We start from the raw sequence: 17,930 nt of genomic DNA on the forward strand, positions 1-17,930 counted from the left end.
ATACTGATAACTAATGTTCAGGTAGTCTGTTGTTTTTAATAATTTATCCTATAATTTACCCATAATATCCACGTCATAAACCAGTGTGATCATTTAGTGTATTAACCCGGTTAATAATGGTATGCAAATTTGCAAGATCTCTAGGTAATGTGTTTCTGCGGGTGAGTCATTTGCCTACAAGCCAACAAGACCTGTATACCTGAGTGTAACGTTTTTAACGATATAGTTAAAATGTGTGACATCAAACTAATTTGTGCTAATCGATATGACATCATATTACCGACGGTGGATACTTTAGTACTGTGATTTACTAAAATATTTATTAAAATGTTTTTCTAGAAGTGTTATAGGATAAATAGTATTCGCTACTCATGTTTTTTAATGTATAAAATATCAACCTCATCTAGTTAACATGGACTCGGTTAACATTTTCCATATTCAAAAATACTCGTGACGAATCCACTATATACATTATTTATATATATATATCTCCAGTTGCTACTAATAAATGTATCAATAATACTAATTTGGACTTGTTCTGTTTAACAAAAATTCGTTTTCATTATATTTTAATTTATATACATGTACATGCATGTACACATGCCAAGCACATTTCAAATTATGCTGCTTGCATTTAAAATTTGGGTCAGTTTTCTCGGAAATTGATTCTATTTGATTACCTTTTGTTTTATATGTGACACCTGCAATACATATTGAGTTCTTGTCATTGATGATTGATCACATTTTCTGAAATGGCTTATGAGTTGGTATACATGTAATATGTAATATTTCACAAAGAATCTTCACTGAAATTATTTGACTCACTATAATTATGATAATATGATTTTTCTCACATCACAAGGTTGACAAAAAATTATATTGGACAAAAATACATTAAATGCTCTAATTATTATATTCATACAGTATTTAGTCAAATGCATGAAATGATTATTGTATATATCCACATTTAGTGAGAGGTCATGTTTTTCAACAATTGGTAAGACTGGTTGCTGATGACAGACACTGTAATGAAAATATAAACTTTCTTTTTACTGAAATGTATCAATAATACTAATAATACTATATATTTTATATCTGTGCAAATAATAAAATGCTTTAACAAACTGAAGTTGGTATCTTTTAATTGAGCCTTGGGTAGAGATATTGAAAGTTTGAAATGAGACTTGTTACTAAACAAATTTGGGTATGTGACAACTTTTATTAAGGTTTGACTGTTCTTCTACTTTACAGTGTAATTCCTAATAACAAGGCAACATTTGCCTAGGTTTCACTTACTCTAACTTGTTACTATAATTGTTAATGTCATTGATTCCATACGCTGTAATAATGCGTCTCATTTGATAAGCAGTTAGTGCCAGGAAATACTATTTTGTTGCTTGGCAAATTACTGGGTGACAGTCAAGCTGAACCCATCACAATCCAGCAGGAACTCATCTCTGAGTATCTAGTGTTTTTCCTAGCTTGTTTAAGTATGGTGCGCCACCATGCCTCAATAGTCTAGGGCCATCTTGCCTTAATGAGTGCCATGCTGCCCTGAGATTAAACAAGCTGTTAATTCTAAAAGTATCTTTATAAAACATTCAGAAAATGTATTATTAATTAATAAAATATCCCCATTATATATTTTGGTATCATTTATTAAAGCAAGCACATTAATTATATTTAATTTTATTTCAATTAGTCTTTGGTCTTTAATGAGAGAAAAATAAAAGTTGCCTGAGAATGATGAAAATCCCTAAAAGTGTTTTGTCTACCATGTCTAGCCAAATTTCTAGGGAAAACACTAATACTATTGTTTTGATGAAATTATATCTTATTTTTCTTATTCTTATAATAGTTACTGTCTGTATCTAGCTGTGTGGTTTTGGTTGCTGCTACATTTGCAATTTTGTTATATTATACAGAGCAAGAAGAGGCTTGGGTTCCTGAAGAAACAAAAGAAGTAAGAACCATTTAAACATACATAGACATAATAAAGTGTGTGTGTGTGTGGGGGGGGGGGGGGGGGGGGGTAACAGAGGGCACTGCCCACCCCATATTTGAAGATCATGTAATGCTGCCCATTTGAAAATCACATTAATATATAACTGCTCCACCCTTCCTCTACTTTGCTGTCATCTTCGGACACCTATTACATAATATACAAACTGGGTCTGTTGTAAGTCTGAATTTCAAAGTGAGTCTTATGTTACTGATAGAAAAGGATATACTAAAGTTAATCTTATCTTGCAATAAATGTAATATGCACAAGGTTCAGGGTGAACAGAAAATCTTGCCTAATCATCTATTTAAACTTCAATATTTGCAAAAACCCAGTTATTTTCTAATAAAACAACAATTATTACATGAAATTTATTAGCTAAATGAACATAAAATTCACCAGTCATTTTAAAAATTCACACTTGGCGAACTTGGCGAGTGCCAGAGCTAGCCCTGAGGTTATTGAAAGTTGCATCATGAGGTTATTTACATTGCTATGAATTTAGATGATCATTTTACTACTGTTTAAAATAAAACTGATACTTTGCAATAAATGAAGAATGATCGAACAAACAAATATACAAATAAATGAACAATTAAACTGGCTTCAGGTGCATGGGTAGGGAGGGTTGTGTCAGGGGTTCTAACAATTTTTTCTTTTTAAAAAATATATTTCCTTGGGAATCATGTCTCGACCCCCTTAGACACATCACTCACCGCAGTCTAGACCCTCCCCTACATAAATTCCTGCCCATGCACCTGGGTATATTTATATGCTGGTAACACTCATTCAGTCTGCAGCAAAAAGACACTGTTAGATTATTTTAAACTTTAGAAATTTAAAATTAATGGTCACCCAAGTATTCTTATTATAATATTTTTGTCTCTTGCAGATTAAAATTCCTACTGGTCCAGAGCTAGAAGAGTTCCGTCAGAAACTTAGTGAATTTGACAAAGAGTTTAGCAGTATTGTTGGAACCATCACTGGGTCTGCTGGCATTGAACCCATAGAAGTTGACGTTGGTGAAAAAGGCATTGAAGGTGTTCTGCAGGACTCTGTCATTCAAGTTGAAAGTAAGTACACTGTATATACATTTTCGCATGGCGTTATCCATCTGGCCATACATATGTCCATCTGTAAATGTTTAGTTTTTAGACCATATCTTTCTTATCAAAGCGCTCGCTTGATGCGTGGTCGATCTGGGTTCGATTCTTGTCATTGGGCCCATTGGTCTATTTCTCGTTCCAGCCAGTGCACCATGACTGGTATAGCAAAAGCCATGGTATGTGTTATCCTGTCTGTGGGATGGTGCATATAAAAGATCCCTGTAGCGGGTTTCCTCTCTGAGACTATATATGTATGTCAAATTACCAAATATATGACATCCAATAGCTGATGATTAATAAATCAGTGTGCTGTAGTGGTGTCGTTAAAAAAAACCCCTTTAAAACTTTAACTTTCTTATCAATTCAAATAGAATCATCAAGTACATGCAAGTACAACTTGGGATGGTGGTGTGTCAAGTACCATAACTATGATACCGCAACCTATTTTTGACGGACGTATCATGGTCCTCACCGGTACTCTAGGGCTTTTTTGTAAATTATTTTATTTCAAATAAATGCAGCAAGAATTGGTTTTTTGCTGACTAGAGGCCTGGTTTTTATTCAGTTCACATGTATGTGTTGTTGAACCAGAAAGTGTGAATCAGTTAAAAGGGGAGGTACTTGCATCATGGCGAGGATATTTCACTGTTCTTTGTTCACAGCTTGGCCAGACTTGATATGCTAATAACATTGACTGTGACTTCATTTCATCATCTTCTTCTAGTTACTTTTGAAACGTTTTGACATGGTCCTTGTTATTTATTAAAAAAAAATTAATAATATGGATAATAAAGAAATTATTACACTCATGTGTGAGTCGTACTGATTTCATGAAACTTGTGTCAGGATTCATGTATTACCCTCACTCTCACTCAGGCAATACAAGAATCCTGACACTCATTTCGTAAAATCAGTACAAAACACTAGCTCATATAATAATTACTAAGTTCATATGTGTAATAATCTCATGTGTGTGTTTGGTTACAGAGCAGTTTACCTACACTGGCTGGGAGTTCATCTGTGTAATAATCTCATGTATGTGTTTGGTTACAGAGCAGTTTACCTACACAGGCTGGGTGTTCATCTGTGTAATAATCTCATGTATGTGTTTGGTTACAGAGCAGTTTACCTACACTGGCTGGGAGTTCTCTGGGATGGATCTAGATGAGGAGGAGGAGGACATGGAGGCTGATGCTGCAGAGGAAGAGGAGGAGGAGGAAGCGGCAGAGGCTGAGGTAATAAAAGAGATATCATGTCAGGACTGAAGTAAACTTTACACAACAAAATATAGGGAAATAGTCTGTTGTAATAGTGCCAAAAAACATTTTGAATTTGTTTCATCTAAAACTAATGTCAATTTGGAAGTAATAAATAAGAATTAAAGGAAGTGTATTCTTGGTAATCCTAATGTTCATAGAAGATCAAAACAGCGTCTTGATGTGACTTTAATGTACACCAGAATTTTTATGAATTTGGAATTGTAAGTATTATGTTTTAGAAATACATGATTGTCAGGATAATTCTTAACATTAAGTAAATCCATGAAAGGAGTATTAATCATACATTTAAGAAAGAGTTGTTATCACGTTAAAATAAAAACCGTTTTTGTAAAATATAAAAGAAAGGTATGTAATAAATACAGAACTTCATATACGTTGTTTTTGCTTCCTATTTATTGCCAGGGCTTGACCTTAACAGTAGCCCAGTGTATTTTGGCTACCAGATGTCTAAACCCAGTAGTCCGCCAGGCTACTTGATTTATTTTGCACATTCAGTTACTCCGCAATCACCAAGACGCTTAAACACGTAAACAAAATACCCCCTTTAAACAAGGTGTTTAATAAAAATAAATGATTTTCTGTTTTGCTCTCTCTTTTTTTAATTTATTAAAATTATTGGGCTACCAATTTTCACTGAGGGCCACCAGATTTTATAACCTGATAGACCAGTGGGCTACAACTGTAAAACGTTACGGTCAGGGCCTAATTGCACTCGTTTATTTTGCTCAAGAACATACCACTCGATTGCTACGTTGTCTCGTTGTATATATGCGTGTGCAAAATAAACTTGTGCAATAAATAGGAAGTGAAAACAACATGTGAAGTTTTATATATGTATGTATTTTCCATTTTACAAATTGTTCACATATAAAAACGAAAAATTTAATATTGTTTGTTTTTTTACCATTTGTTTACAGTTTATAATAATAAAAGATGTGTGTTGTTGTTGTTTTTTCAGACTTTTGAACTTTGTTTGACTGAATTTCAATTCAGATATAATACTAGACATGTTTAATTTTCTTTGACCCTTTCAGGAAGAAGATCCAAACCGCTCCAAAAAGAAACCTCTTGGTGACACAAATCACTTTTGTCCTGTGGCTCTCACAGACGATGGCGTCTTGTTTCCGGGAAACCCAGAAATTGCCGCCAGATACAGGGAGAAGGTTTACTATCTGCAGTCTAGTGAATCAAGAGATACATTCCTGGCTGCTCCAGAAAAATATTTGCCGAAAAATAAACCGCTAGATGTAGGTTTTCGTTTCTATAATCTGTTTACCGGTACATCTTCTTTACTCAATATTTGTTTTTAAAAAGAACAATGTAGTGGGGTTTACTTTGAATATTACCCTCTAATAGTAACCAAAGGTCTTTGTAAAGCACTCAAGATGTTCTGTCTGTAGAAAAAAACCATGTTCAAACATGTTTCGTCAAGATAGTCAAGTCCCATAACTAGAAACTGAAGTCTTTGTCTATTTCTAGATATTCTCTATTTCTAGATGTTCTCTACATTCTTAAAGAATTTAAGCAGTTTTTATTTTGATGTTTTTTTTAAAATAATATTTATCACAATTTTTTAACCATTGAATTTGTTTGAGACTCAGTTTTATTCTGATTGTCATTAATTTAATATTCAATTATACAACTTTTCATTCTTTCATTTTTTTTTTTTTTGTTCGGATCTTTATTTCATTTTGGATAATCAGAATATTGAGGATAACAAAAAAAAATCTTTTTCTTTTTTCAGCCGCCGCCAATCCGGTTACTCATACTGGGTCCACGTGGGTCAGGAAAGTCGTTACATGGTCGACACCTTGCCAAGAAACTGGGCCTGTTCCACATATCATTCAAGGACAGACTGCAGGAGCTGATCATTGCAAAGACCAAGAAAAGGGTTGGACCTGAATATGAAGACGAGAATGAGTTGATACCAGAAGAGTAAGCAACATGGCACAATGCATTTGTTTTTTTTTACTTCATGGATATATATATTTGTTTTACTTCATGTGTGCTTTGTGTACAGTGGATTTTAGTAGCTTAATTTTTGTGACATGGTTAAACCGGTTTTTGGTGATCAAAGTACACGAGAATGAGGAGATAACAGGAGAATAACGAACATGGCACACCAGTTTTTAGTTTTTTTTACTTCATGTGTGCTTTGTGTAGAAATAGGCACAGTTGATTTTAGTAGCTTAAATTTGGTGACACAGTTTAAACTGGTATTTGATGATCAAAATTACTGTTTAGAGGTACAAAATTCTTTGGGTACCATTAATTTTGGAAGTGTTCATTTCTTTGTTTGTATTAAAAATAGCCCAATATCTTGCTGAGGTGACAATGGTTAAATAAGTCATAAATAAGTTGTATACCTCATTTCTGTGTTAGGTTGCTTACAGTGGTATTTTTATTTTATAAATTGGATGAGGGAGTGCGATTGAATGACTGAATGAATCAAAATGATTGCCTGAATGAATATTTATTGAACATCATGGAGAACAAATCCATTATTTGCTATGTGGTAAAATTAGTTGTGGTAGTTAGTGGTTAGTATAGTTGTTTGTAGTAGTGGTAGTAGTAGACAATGATTACTTTTGTATAGGTTAGAAGATCCCTTTCAGAATCCTCACTGTCTATGGACAATAGTCTCAATAGTTTTGCATACTCACAAATCTCTACCTTTTCAGCCATGATGAAGACGAAGAGGAGCCACAAAGTGCTATTACTGCTCCTACCAGTGACTCAGCAATTGAGAGTGACGGGACAGCCAGAGCACCTGACAGTGATACTCAGACCGACTCCCAGGGAGGAGTAACTCAGACAGAGTCTAAAGATGAAAAAGCCGAAGACGAAGATGAAGAGGATGAAGAGCCCCAATTGACAGAGGATGAGGAAGCTATCCGGGCCAATCTGGAGTCAGACGAGCCGCTACCGGGAGAAGTGCTGGACAACATCATTCCACAGTTCTGGCAGAAGGAGTCCTTTAAGTGAGTCTCACTGTATTTTGTTTTGAAATTGTGTTTTTGGGGAGGTTTTTTTTGTTTTTAATTGGGTTAGGATGTAAGTGATATCTTCCAGGTATAAAATATTTTGGTGGCATTGTAATATTATTACATAGGATATAGGTTTTTTTAATTATTTCTTCAGTTCGAATAGTAGGGTTAAACTTTGAATAAACATTTTGGAGTGCATTTTGTTTCTTGAATATAATATGTGGTAGAACATATTTTCTAGCAAAATAATATGTTAATCTATCAAAGACATATTTCTAAGCAAAAGTAATTAAATCTGGCTACAATACTAATTGAGATAAAAACGTTTTTTATAATTTATGACAAAATAATCATTTCTTTTCAACATCACCTGTTCTCAAACTAAAGTAGTGTCGGAAATAGAATAACAATGATTTTCGTCGAGTATTTCTTACATATTAAACAGACAAGTAAATATTTTGTAAATATCTATTTAATGATAGTCTAACTAATTTAGCATTTACTTGTTTTGGCTCTCACTGATGTACAAGGTGGTGTTTACTCTTGAAATTAAAAGAAATATGTCAGTAAACAGGTGATTTGTGCACTTTATTGGAACAGACTATAAAAAATTTGGTCAACATGTCAATTCAGTTGCTCAAAACAAAATATTTGTAAACATTTATAAGTAACTTTAGAGCAAAACTGTCAAGAGTTTGTGATCTATTATACCTGTATTAAAGGTGCTATCTCATAGTTGCATAATGACCGCTGTTGCAGATCATGTTTTTATTAAATTTTGCTTTAACATTTAAAGATTACACCTTTAACTATATGCCCATACATGATTATAGCAAATTATTTTATCTACTAGTAGAAAATACATTTTTATTGGAGAATCTTTATCACAAACAGATGCTCACATATAACTTCTAATATAGCATCAAAAATTTATAACCAAATAAGTCTCAGAGTGTATTACATTGATGATGTAAACTACACCAAAAATTTAATTTATTGTTCCATATTTACAAAAACCCACAAATAAACGTCACTGTATATAAGAAAGTCACATGACATGCTGTCAAAGTTGAAGGTTGTCAAACATGGATTTTACACATTAGAACATTCGTTTAATAGTGTGTGAATCCACCCCTGGCGCGAATACACTCGACACATCGTTGCCTCATGCTGTTGATCAGACGTCTGAAGAACTCTTGGGGAATGGCCTGCCACTCTGCCATAAGAAGTTGACCCAGATCATGAAGGTTGGCCGGAGGGGCATGGTTATCCCGAACTCTCCTGCCTAATTCGTCCCAGGCGGACTCTATTGGGGCCAAGTCAGGCGAATATGCTGGCCAATCCATCCTGGCGATACCTTGTTGTCTGAGAAAGTTCGTTACCACCCTGGCGCGGTGGGGTCTGGCATTGTCATCCTGCAGAACTGCCCCGCCGCCAATCTGCTGAAGGCCTGGGAGAACCAACGGCCGGATAATCTCATTCAGATAGCGGATTCCATTCAGATTGCCATCCACCACATAGAGGGGGGTCCTGTGGTGGATAGAGATGCCGCCCCACACCATGACGCTGCCACCACCGAACCGATGACGTTGTCTAACGTTAACGTCAGCGAAGCGCTCCCCAGGACGTCTGTAGACACGAACCCGACCGTCGTTGAACTGGAGACTAAACCTGGACTCATCAGTGAACATCACTCGACCCCACTGAACACGTTGCCACTGCAGATGAAGTGTGCACCAGTGACGTCTGGCCGTTCTGTGACGTGGTAGGAGTGGTGGTCGAACAGCCTGGCGACGGCAGCGTAGATTATTGGCTCTCAGACGATTGCGTATGGTTTGATCAGACACTCAAGTTCCAGTCGCAGTCCGCAGATTGTCACGTAATCGGCGTGCAGTGGTTGTGCGTTGACGTAGAGCCATATTGGTGATGTAGCGGTCCTCTTTATTTGTAGTGCTTCGGGGTCTTCCCGAACGTGGACGATTTCGATCAGAATTCATTGCTTGGTACCGTTGCCACAGTCGGCCAACGACACTCTGACTGACACCAAGTCTCAGAGCAACATTTCTTTGCGTATTACCATCCTGAAGCCAAGCAATAGCCCTTCCTCGATCTTCGATAGTCAGTTGACGTCGTACCATTGTCGAATTTGGAGTGTGCACCGTACACGAACGCAAGCTCCAATTATACGGAAATTCAGCATTGGGAACATGGAATACACATGCAAAGCGTGTAAATGAAGCACTTTGTGAAAAAGCAAGTTATGGGCACTTAGCAGACCTTTTGCTTTCGCCCTAATTTACGTGCAAATGTAAGCATGTTTTCGCCATTAGAACTAGTCGACAGTGTCAATGACAGTGGATTTTAATTCATTTATGGGTTGCTTAGACCCACTTTCGTCAAAATGGAACAATACCATGCGTGACATTATGGTCTAGCTAATATAATTGACATTCAGAAAATAATGTCGAAAATATCGTCTGACCCTTAAATTCTTTTGAGTAGTATATATTGAATTTATATTCACCAAATATGCTGGTCATAATTAATAATTTATGCTGCAATTAAAAATAATCAGTTAACTTGCAGTTTTAAATTAAAAGTTTATTTATGGGTAAATGAAATTGACACACATCATCAAAATGTGTTATAGTCTGTTCCAATAAAGGTCACAAATCTCCTGTTTACTGACATCTTTATTTCAATTCCAAGAGTAAACACCACCTTGTACATCAATGCGATACCAAACAAGTAAATGCTAAAGTAGGTGGAGTATCATTAAATAGGTATTTACAAAATATTTACTATTCAGTTTAATATGAAAAAATTAATTGACGAAAATCATTTTTATTCTATATCAGACACTACTTTAGTGCATATTCCCCTAAGGATAGTAGTCTGATTCGAACATACTAACAGCCAATGGGATAGCCTAAGATTCTTCTATTGTACACCCCTTCCTGTCCTGGTCATGTGACTGTAATTTCCTTCATTTTCCTTCGCTCTTATGGTTTGGAAGTCTTGGATTTTTGCTTTGTCGTAATCTGAGCAATATATCCAAGTTTTCTTCAAATTGTTTTATAGGTCAACTGGATTTATTCTGGAAGGCTTTCCACGTACGGCTGATGAAGTTCGCTACATGGCTGATTCTGGCTTATTCCCGGATGCAGCGATCATCATAACTGTGTCGGACACTGATGTCATCGGACGTCTACTGCCACCAAAACTCAGTAGGTGGAAAATAAAACGTGACAAACTCATGGCAAGGAAGCAGAAGAGGAAGGAAAAAGCTAAGAAGAAAAGGGTATGTATGATGCTTGCGTCTAGCTATCACTACACAGATCACTTCCGGGTGAGAGTTCATTCATCACGGTTCACTATAGTTCCTAATTGTGACACATGTTATGGTTCACATATTCACTTCTAGGAAATGGTGAAGAATTAAAATAATATGTATGTTTAATGGTAAGCCTTCTGGCTGTATTTTGCCCATGTTATTTTGTAATATTGTGCATTGACCTTTTGGGACATGGGTATATAGCGCAAGTGACAGCCGGAGTGAATCGGTTAATGAACCACCTGTTCGGACCGGTACTACAGCCAGATGCGGTCATATAGCAAAAAACTGAGACAGAAATGTTCTCAATTTTGGGGTGAAAATAAATGCTTATATAATGTATGTTCACAATGGTGTATGTTGTTAGAGCCAACAAGAACCCGTTCTATTGGCAATCTTCGTTTGAAGATGACATCTGTGTAGTGAGACCCTAGCTATGAAAGTGTTTTCATTTATGTCAGTAGGAATGTATTTTGCAATTGTGGTATTTTCATAATATCAATGTCATATGTAAATAAGGTTTTTAGTTTAAGACTGCCAAAGAGAAGTAGATGATTTATTATGTGTTATGCTTTTGTAAATGTATCACCTTTCTTCATATATTGTCATATGTGTTTTCCCTTTTTTCTGGTTTGTTTTAATTCTGGCCTTCATTTCTCTGTTTGTAATTTATGTTACAAAATGATAACAATGAAAAAATAATGGATGTGTGAGTTACTGATGTAAATAAATATTAAATATTTATCAAAACTATAGCATTCCTTAACAAAAGATGATTAAATTGTTTATATTCCTTCGGCTTCTGGTAAGCTGAATTTGTGAACTGTATAATTGTAATATATTTGGAATACTTCTTTAAAAATGCCAAGTTATGTTTTCATGTTAGTTATATCTGCTGTTTCAGGATACTGCAATTCAGAAAAGACGCGAAGAGCTGACGAGAGAAGCTGAGGAGAGAAAGAAGGAAAAATTAGCTCAGCGTCAGTTTGAGAAGGAAGACGAGGATTACGACGAGGAGGAAGAAGAGGCTGAAGACGAGGAGGAAGATGACATCGAAGCGGTCCTCGCAGAAGAGTTTGAGGTAATTCTTGTCTCACCTTACCAGTGGTAAAGCGCTTGCTTGATGCTCGGTCGGTTTGGGATCGATCCCCATCGGTGGGCCCATTGGGCTATTTCTCGTTCCAGCCAGTGCACCACGACTGGTATATCAAAGGCTGTGTTATGTGCTATATCCTGTCTTTGGGAAAGTGCATATAAAAGAAAAAATGTAGTTGGTTTCGTCTGATGACTATGTGTCAGCATTACCAAATTACCTTTATGTTTATGGTAGGTGAGACATTTAATTCTGCAGAATTCTTGTGTTATGGTGTAATTTTTGTAAATTTTGTAGTAATGTAGCTCTTCTAACCGTGACCCCTGTCAAATTTCTATAATAAGCAGTCAATGCTGTTTACAGGTCGGTATTTTTTATTTTTCATAATTCTGGACAAAATATTAATTTTAAGTTTTAAAAGATGAAAGAAATAAAAAGTACCTTTTGTCAAAAAATATAGCATATCAAAAAATTACCATTGGATATGTTTTATTTATTGCGTACGAAGCCAAAACAAGGGTCTAAAAAATGACTGTTGTCGACCTTAAGTGGACTGCTTGGGTTATTTCACCATAACACATATAGAGCTGTACTGCTGGTATTTCAAGGGATGTGGATAAGTGCTGGTGTAGTGGTTATGTTTTCAAACGTGACACTGCATGGTACTGGGTTGGCAACTCGGTATCCGCTGTTTCCCAAAGCACGTTTTAACAGCTTCTTTGGGGGGTGTAAAACCTCTACATCAAGTTCTCTCTCACCAGCTATTAACTCTCCATCCTGGACAGACAGCTCAGAGAGTTAAGATGTATATCCTGGGCACCGTTCCACGAAGCAACCTTAGCACTGAGATCAATGTAACTGTATAACTACTGTATGCACTTAAGGTGATCTTAGTACTACAATCGCTTCGTGGAACAGGGCCCAGGACATTTAGTTTGAACCTTAATTGGATATAAGCACAAAACTAAGTTAAAATTAAAGGTGCATATTTTTATCCCTTGATGCTATTCAGTAAGAGTTCCAGTGAGGAACTATGGACCTGAACTATTTACCATGGCACAAACTGTTTAGTGAGACCTATAAAGAGAAACATAGGCTCAAATTACTGGCTTGTTTATAAGTAATAGTTTATAAATGATTATTTTAGGAGGAGGAGGACGAGGAAGAGGAGGAGGAGGAATTAGAAGAAGATGCCATCGACCGAATAAGAAATGAACTCAATGAAGTGTACGACAATGATACCAACAGGCTCGAGATGGTGCAGGTTAGATACCATAGATAGCTTTGTAAACTTTAGAAACACACTGATACAGTGATACATGGGTGGCTACAGAACATTTTTTAAAGAGTATATTGTCCCCAATAGTATATCAAAGTACAGCAGAAATATCTAACTAACCAAGATATAACATCTTCTCGACAAATAAGAAAACATGATTGTATTCATATGTTAAATGCTGGAATTCCAGGGTGCTTTCAGGTCTGAAGGAGGGTGTATGCACCTCAGCATTCTCCCCCTAGATATGCACCTGTGATACCAGCAGCAGGTTAGATGACATTCATAGTTTCAAAAAGATTCTGATACAAACAGCTGGTTAGATATTATTTATAGCTTTGTAATATTTAAAATACTGCTGGCAGTGTAGACAATGCAGGGCCCATATTTTCGAAGCCATCTTAGCGCCACAAAGTAGTAAATTCATTGGAGGTTGTGATGTCACTACAGTGACATCATAGCGTACAATGGTTTTACGATATTGTAGGATGAGATCGCTTTGTAAATATGGGCCCAGGTTAAATTACATTTGTAACTTTTCTATATTTTATATTTATTAAATAAATTATACAGACAGGCAGAATATTGCAATGGTGATACATCGGTTATAGTTTTGTAACACTGATACAGATTGAAACTGTATATATTTCCATATAACTGTAAATAAAATGTGTTGAGTGTGTCGTTAAATAAAATATTTCCTTCCTTTTTTTGTCATATGACATCTAAATATAAAAAGCTGTTGTTTAACCCTATGAACCTGCTTTTCCAGCTTCCACGTGGTCTTGTTTGTAAACAAACTGTTTGGCAACAGTTCGGCATTATTTTCGACCAATTAGAATTCGTTTTACAGCATTGGTATTAATGGAAGTTGTCTGCCTGTGTGAATATAAATTTGCTGAAGTTTTTTGGTGTTTTTAAGTGTACTTTTTCACAAATATGAACCGTGGGTGTGTCAAAGAAGCACCAAAGTTAATAATGTCCGACAATGAAGGTGAACTTTATAACCACACATATGCCAATGAAAGTGACTTTGAAACTGAAAGTGAAGATGAAATTGATGATGTGAATGTCAGCTGTGTTAGCAATTACGAAAATGACCATGAATCTAAAGATGTAAATAAAGAACCTGGCACAGGTGATTTTGTTAGTGTGCATGTTCGTGTTTGGCGGGCGAGTCGAGGCAGAGGTCTTGGGTGTGGTATTAGTAAAAATAATCAACAATATCAGTGGACTAAGGACAATACAGGTTTTGCTGACAAGCATACATCATCATCGAGCAGTGTTTAATTTCCAATATTTTCAAGAGAAAATGAAAAAAGAAATTTTGCTGGGAGCGCAGGGTGGAGGAAATTTAAAAAACAATAATTTAGGGTTCAAAAGGTTAACATTTTGAAGTGATACAAACATTCTTGTTCTTTAACTCTGTCTCACACCTCCACGTTTTGAGAATGTTAATGTTGTTTGGGGGTTTTGTGTGGGTTTTTAAAATATTATTTACTACTTCTCTAAGTCCTATTGTTATTATTATATTGTTGTTATATAGAGGATACTCCCCGAGTGTTTTGTGATATCATAATTTATCAGCACGAATTGATAAGAGTATGAAATCCAAGGCTTGCCAAAGATTTTTATAATTTTATCAAAGAGTGCTGATAAATTTTGATATCACAAGATATGAGGGGGGGTATTCTTTTTATCATCCATTATTATTCTTTTCATTTGCGACAATTGTAAACAATGTAAGTAATGTGGGTTGAATGTCACCATATTTGGCAGCAGTAGACTCGTTAACTAGCAGAACGACAGTAGTGTGACGTCACTACTGATAGGTTTTGCGCTGAAACATACACAGTGACTTAACAAAAGAAGCAATATCTCCTAGGAGAATATCTCAGGAGATATTGCAACTTATAGTGCCAGCGATATCTCCTACAAAAGCCTTTAATGGATGATAAAATATTAAATTAAATGTTCTGTAATTCCAGGAAACACTGGAAGAACTGTTTATTCCACGTTTGGAAATCGATGGCAGTCGGAAGCCGCATATTATTCGTTACACCATGACGAAGAAGCTGAAACGATTCGTTGAATATCGACCGAGTATATTTGAGCGAGTCTATCCTGTTAGTGAGAAGGTGGCCAAGAGAATGCTGCAGGCTGGGTACAAACAGCCCAGCAGGTTTGGTCGATGGTGCCCAGTCAAAGTAAGTATTGTTTCTCACAGTGTTTTAAAGGCTTTATCTACTAAATATGCACCACTGACCAAATTGATGGTTTATGCTATTCCATATTTTGAACTTGTGCATAGTTTACTTTTTCATCTTTTTGGTGAAAACTCTTCCACATGTTCTTTTCATTTTAAATGAAATGACAGACTCAACAGCTGTGGTGGTAGTATTTGTGATGTGTGCCACCAGTGTGGCAGAACATGCTTACCTTTTGTGAACACCTGATATTACAGTTTTGATAGTGATTCATGAGTGCATGTCTTCACAGCTATATTTATTTCAGTCAGCTCTGTCCTGTGCTAATTTTGATTTGGTTAACTAGTCTAGAGTGGCAGTCCTTTTTGAATGATGCAGGAGGGATGTATTGTCCAGCAAAGGATCTTGGGAATGGCTGTCTTCCTATAGACGAGACACAAAATAGAGATTCATGGAATCAACCACTATTTTGCCAAATGCCCATTTGACTCTGCATAAAATATTGCATTCATTTCAGTTATTTTGTTTTCGAAATTGTCCATTTTTGTGTGTGTATGAAATCAGGCTTGTTTATAAAAATTACCAAATAAACATACTGATGCATTTACAAATGTTTACAAAATGATGTCTCCTTTTAGAATATGGGGTGGGACGTAGCTCAGTGGTAAAGCACTCGCTTGATGTGCGGTCGGTTTGGGATCGATATCCCCATCGGTGGGCTCATTGGGCTATTTCTCATTCCAGCCAGTGCATTACAACTGGTATATCAAAGGCTGTGGTTTGTGCTATCCTGTCTGGGATAGTGCATATAAAAGATCCGTTGCTACTAATGGAAAAATGTAGCCGGTTTCCTCTCTAAGACTATATGTCAAAATTACCAAATGTTTGACATCCAATAGCCCATGATTAATAAATCAATGTGCTCTAGTGGTGTTATTAAACAAAACAAACTATACTGAATGTTAAATACTAAGGCTTTACTACCACTTAAACTTTCCTCTTGAAATGAAATTGTATCCATGGCAACTGAAATATGCCACTGAATGTTTCTTTTATTTCAAAAAGTATCAGTATGTAAACCTACAATGAAGTATAGAGAAAGTTTATTGAATGTTTCATCTTGTTTCAGTTGTCTGATGGTGAGTGTATTCAGCCTATGAGTGGTCCTGGTCACCCTACGTATCCGTGTGTGTACCGGGGCTATATCTACTACTTGTCCTCGATGGAATGTCGAGAACAGTTTGTACAGAACCCCATTGCGTACCTCAAGCAGCCGTCACCAAAACCAGTCGTACCAATCAGACTTGCCATCATTGGTCCTCCCAAATCGGGAAAATCAACCAGTAAGTAATGATGCATAGTTGTTTTTCTTTGATATTATAGAGATAATACTAAGACTGCCTGTTTTTTCTCTTTTGCATTTAATGTTATGATACACTGATAGCTCCTAGAATGCTGTGTTTTTCAAATTTCTTAATTATGTTGATTTTTATGGAAGAGTAGTTATCACCGTTTTTGGTTTTAGTTTATCTGTAATTATGCAACTTCTTCTATGAAAATGTTTACCATTTGTTCATAAAGCTATTTGTTGTACATCATTATGCATTAGAATATTTGTACATTTTCTTTTATATATATTTTAAAACTTTTCACATTCAATATTTTATGTAACAGAAACCTTAAAGTTTGTAACAATTTTCTGGTTTTAATAATGTGTTAGTTGTACTGTTGTCTTGTTTACATTTTGGTACTTCAGTTTGATAAAAATGAACCAGTTCCTTCCATTTATGTAAGCTGGGTTCATTTTTAAAAATAATTTTATACACTGTTAATACACTAATACACAGGGGGCGGGACATAGCCCAGTCGTAAAGCACTCGCTTGATGCACAGTCAGTGTGGGATCGATCCCCGTCGGTGGACCCATTGGGCTATTTCTCGTTCCAGCCAGTGCACCACGACTGGTATATCAAAGGCTGTGGTATGTGGTAAGATCCATTGCTGCATTAGGAAAGATGTAGCGGGTTTCCTCTGATGACTATGAGTCAGAATTACCAAATGTTTGACATCCAGTAATGGATGATTGATTAATCAATGTGCTCTAGTGGTGTCGTTTAAACAAAACAAACTATTACGCAGAGGGTGTGTATAAGTCTAATTATCAGCTTTATTATTTTTTAATAATTTTTTTCAGTTGCCAAGCGGTTTGCAGATGATTATGGTCTGATGCGGCTGTCTATTGGCGAGGCCATGCGGACAATCCTGTTCAACCAGCCATCATCCGAGTTGGCCCGTCAGATGAATGAGTATCTGTATAAGGGTCTCACTGTCCCCGATGAGCTGGCAGTCAAAGCTTTAGAAGTGTGCTTGCTGGACATGCGCTGTCAGAGAAGAGGGTGAGAATCCAACTAGGTTTTTTTCGTCAGTATTTTATTTTTGTTTTTATATACAGTGAAACCTGTCTAAACTGGACGCCAGTGACCTAATATTTATCCCATTTAGACAGGATCCGGTGTTTAGAGGGTCACATTTTAGAAGTAAAAAAATTGGGGACCACAAAACTTGGTCGGTTTTGACAGGATTCTGGTTTGTTCAGGATCTGGTTTGTTCAGGTTACATAGTATATATATTGCATGTTGTAGTTGG

The 17,930-nt window shown here is 36.1% G+C and overlaps 1 protein-coding gene across 7 annotated transcripts in view; it reads left to right on the forward strand.

The window, feature by feature from the left end:
• The window catches only part of LOC121370461 (adenylate kinase 9-like), a 55,465-nt gene that overhangs the window by 28,626 nt on the left and 8,909 nt on the right, over nt 1–17,930 (forward strand). For all 7 annotated transcript variants that reach the window (XM_041495704.1, XM_041495707.1, XM_041495709.1 and 4 more), the window contains 12 exons: nt 1,926–1,963; nt 2,895–3,075; nt 4,228–4,343; nt 5,423–5,635; nt 6,133–6,323; nt 7,070–7,369; nt 10,457–10,676; nt 11,614–11,790; nt 12,950–13,066; nt 15,067–15,285; nt 16,415–16,628; nt 17,479–17,680. In XM_041495704.1, coding sequence (XP_041351638.1) covers nt 1,926–1,963; nt 2,895–3,075; nt 4,228–4,343; nt 5,423–5,635; nt 6,133–6,323; nt 7,070–7,369; nt 10,457–10,676; nt 11,614–11,790; nt 12,950–13,066; nt 15,067–15,285; nt 16,415–16,628; nt 17,479–17,680 — 2,188 coding nt within the window. The remainder of the gene's footprint in view (nt 1–1,925; nt 1,964–2,894; nt 3,076–4,227; nt 4,344–5,422; nt 5,636–6,132; nt 6,324–7,069; nt 7,370–10,456; nt 10,677–11,613; nt 11,791–12,949; nt 13,067–15,066; nt 15,286–16,414; nt 16,629–17,478; nt 17,681–17,930) is intronic.

The sequence above is a fragment of the Gigantopelta aegis genome, chromosome 4, assembly GCF_016097555.1.
Source record: "Gigantopelta aegis isolate Gae_Host chromosome 4, Gae_host_genome, whole genome shotgun sequence".
Lineage (NCBI taxonomy): Eukaryota > Metazoa > Mollusca > Gastropoda > Neomphalida > Peltospiridae > Gigantopelta > Gigantopelta aegis.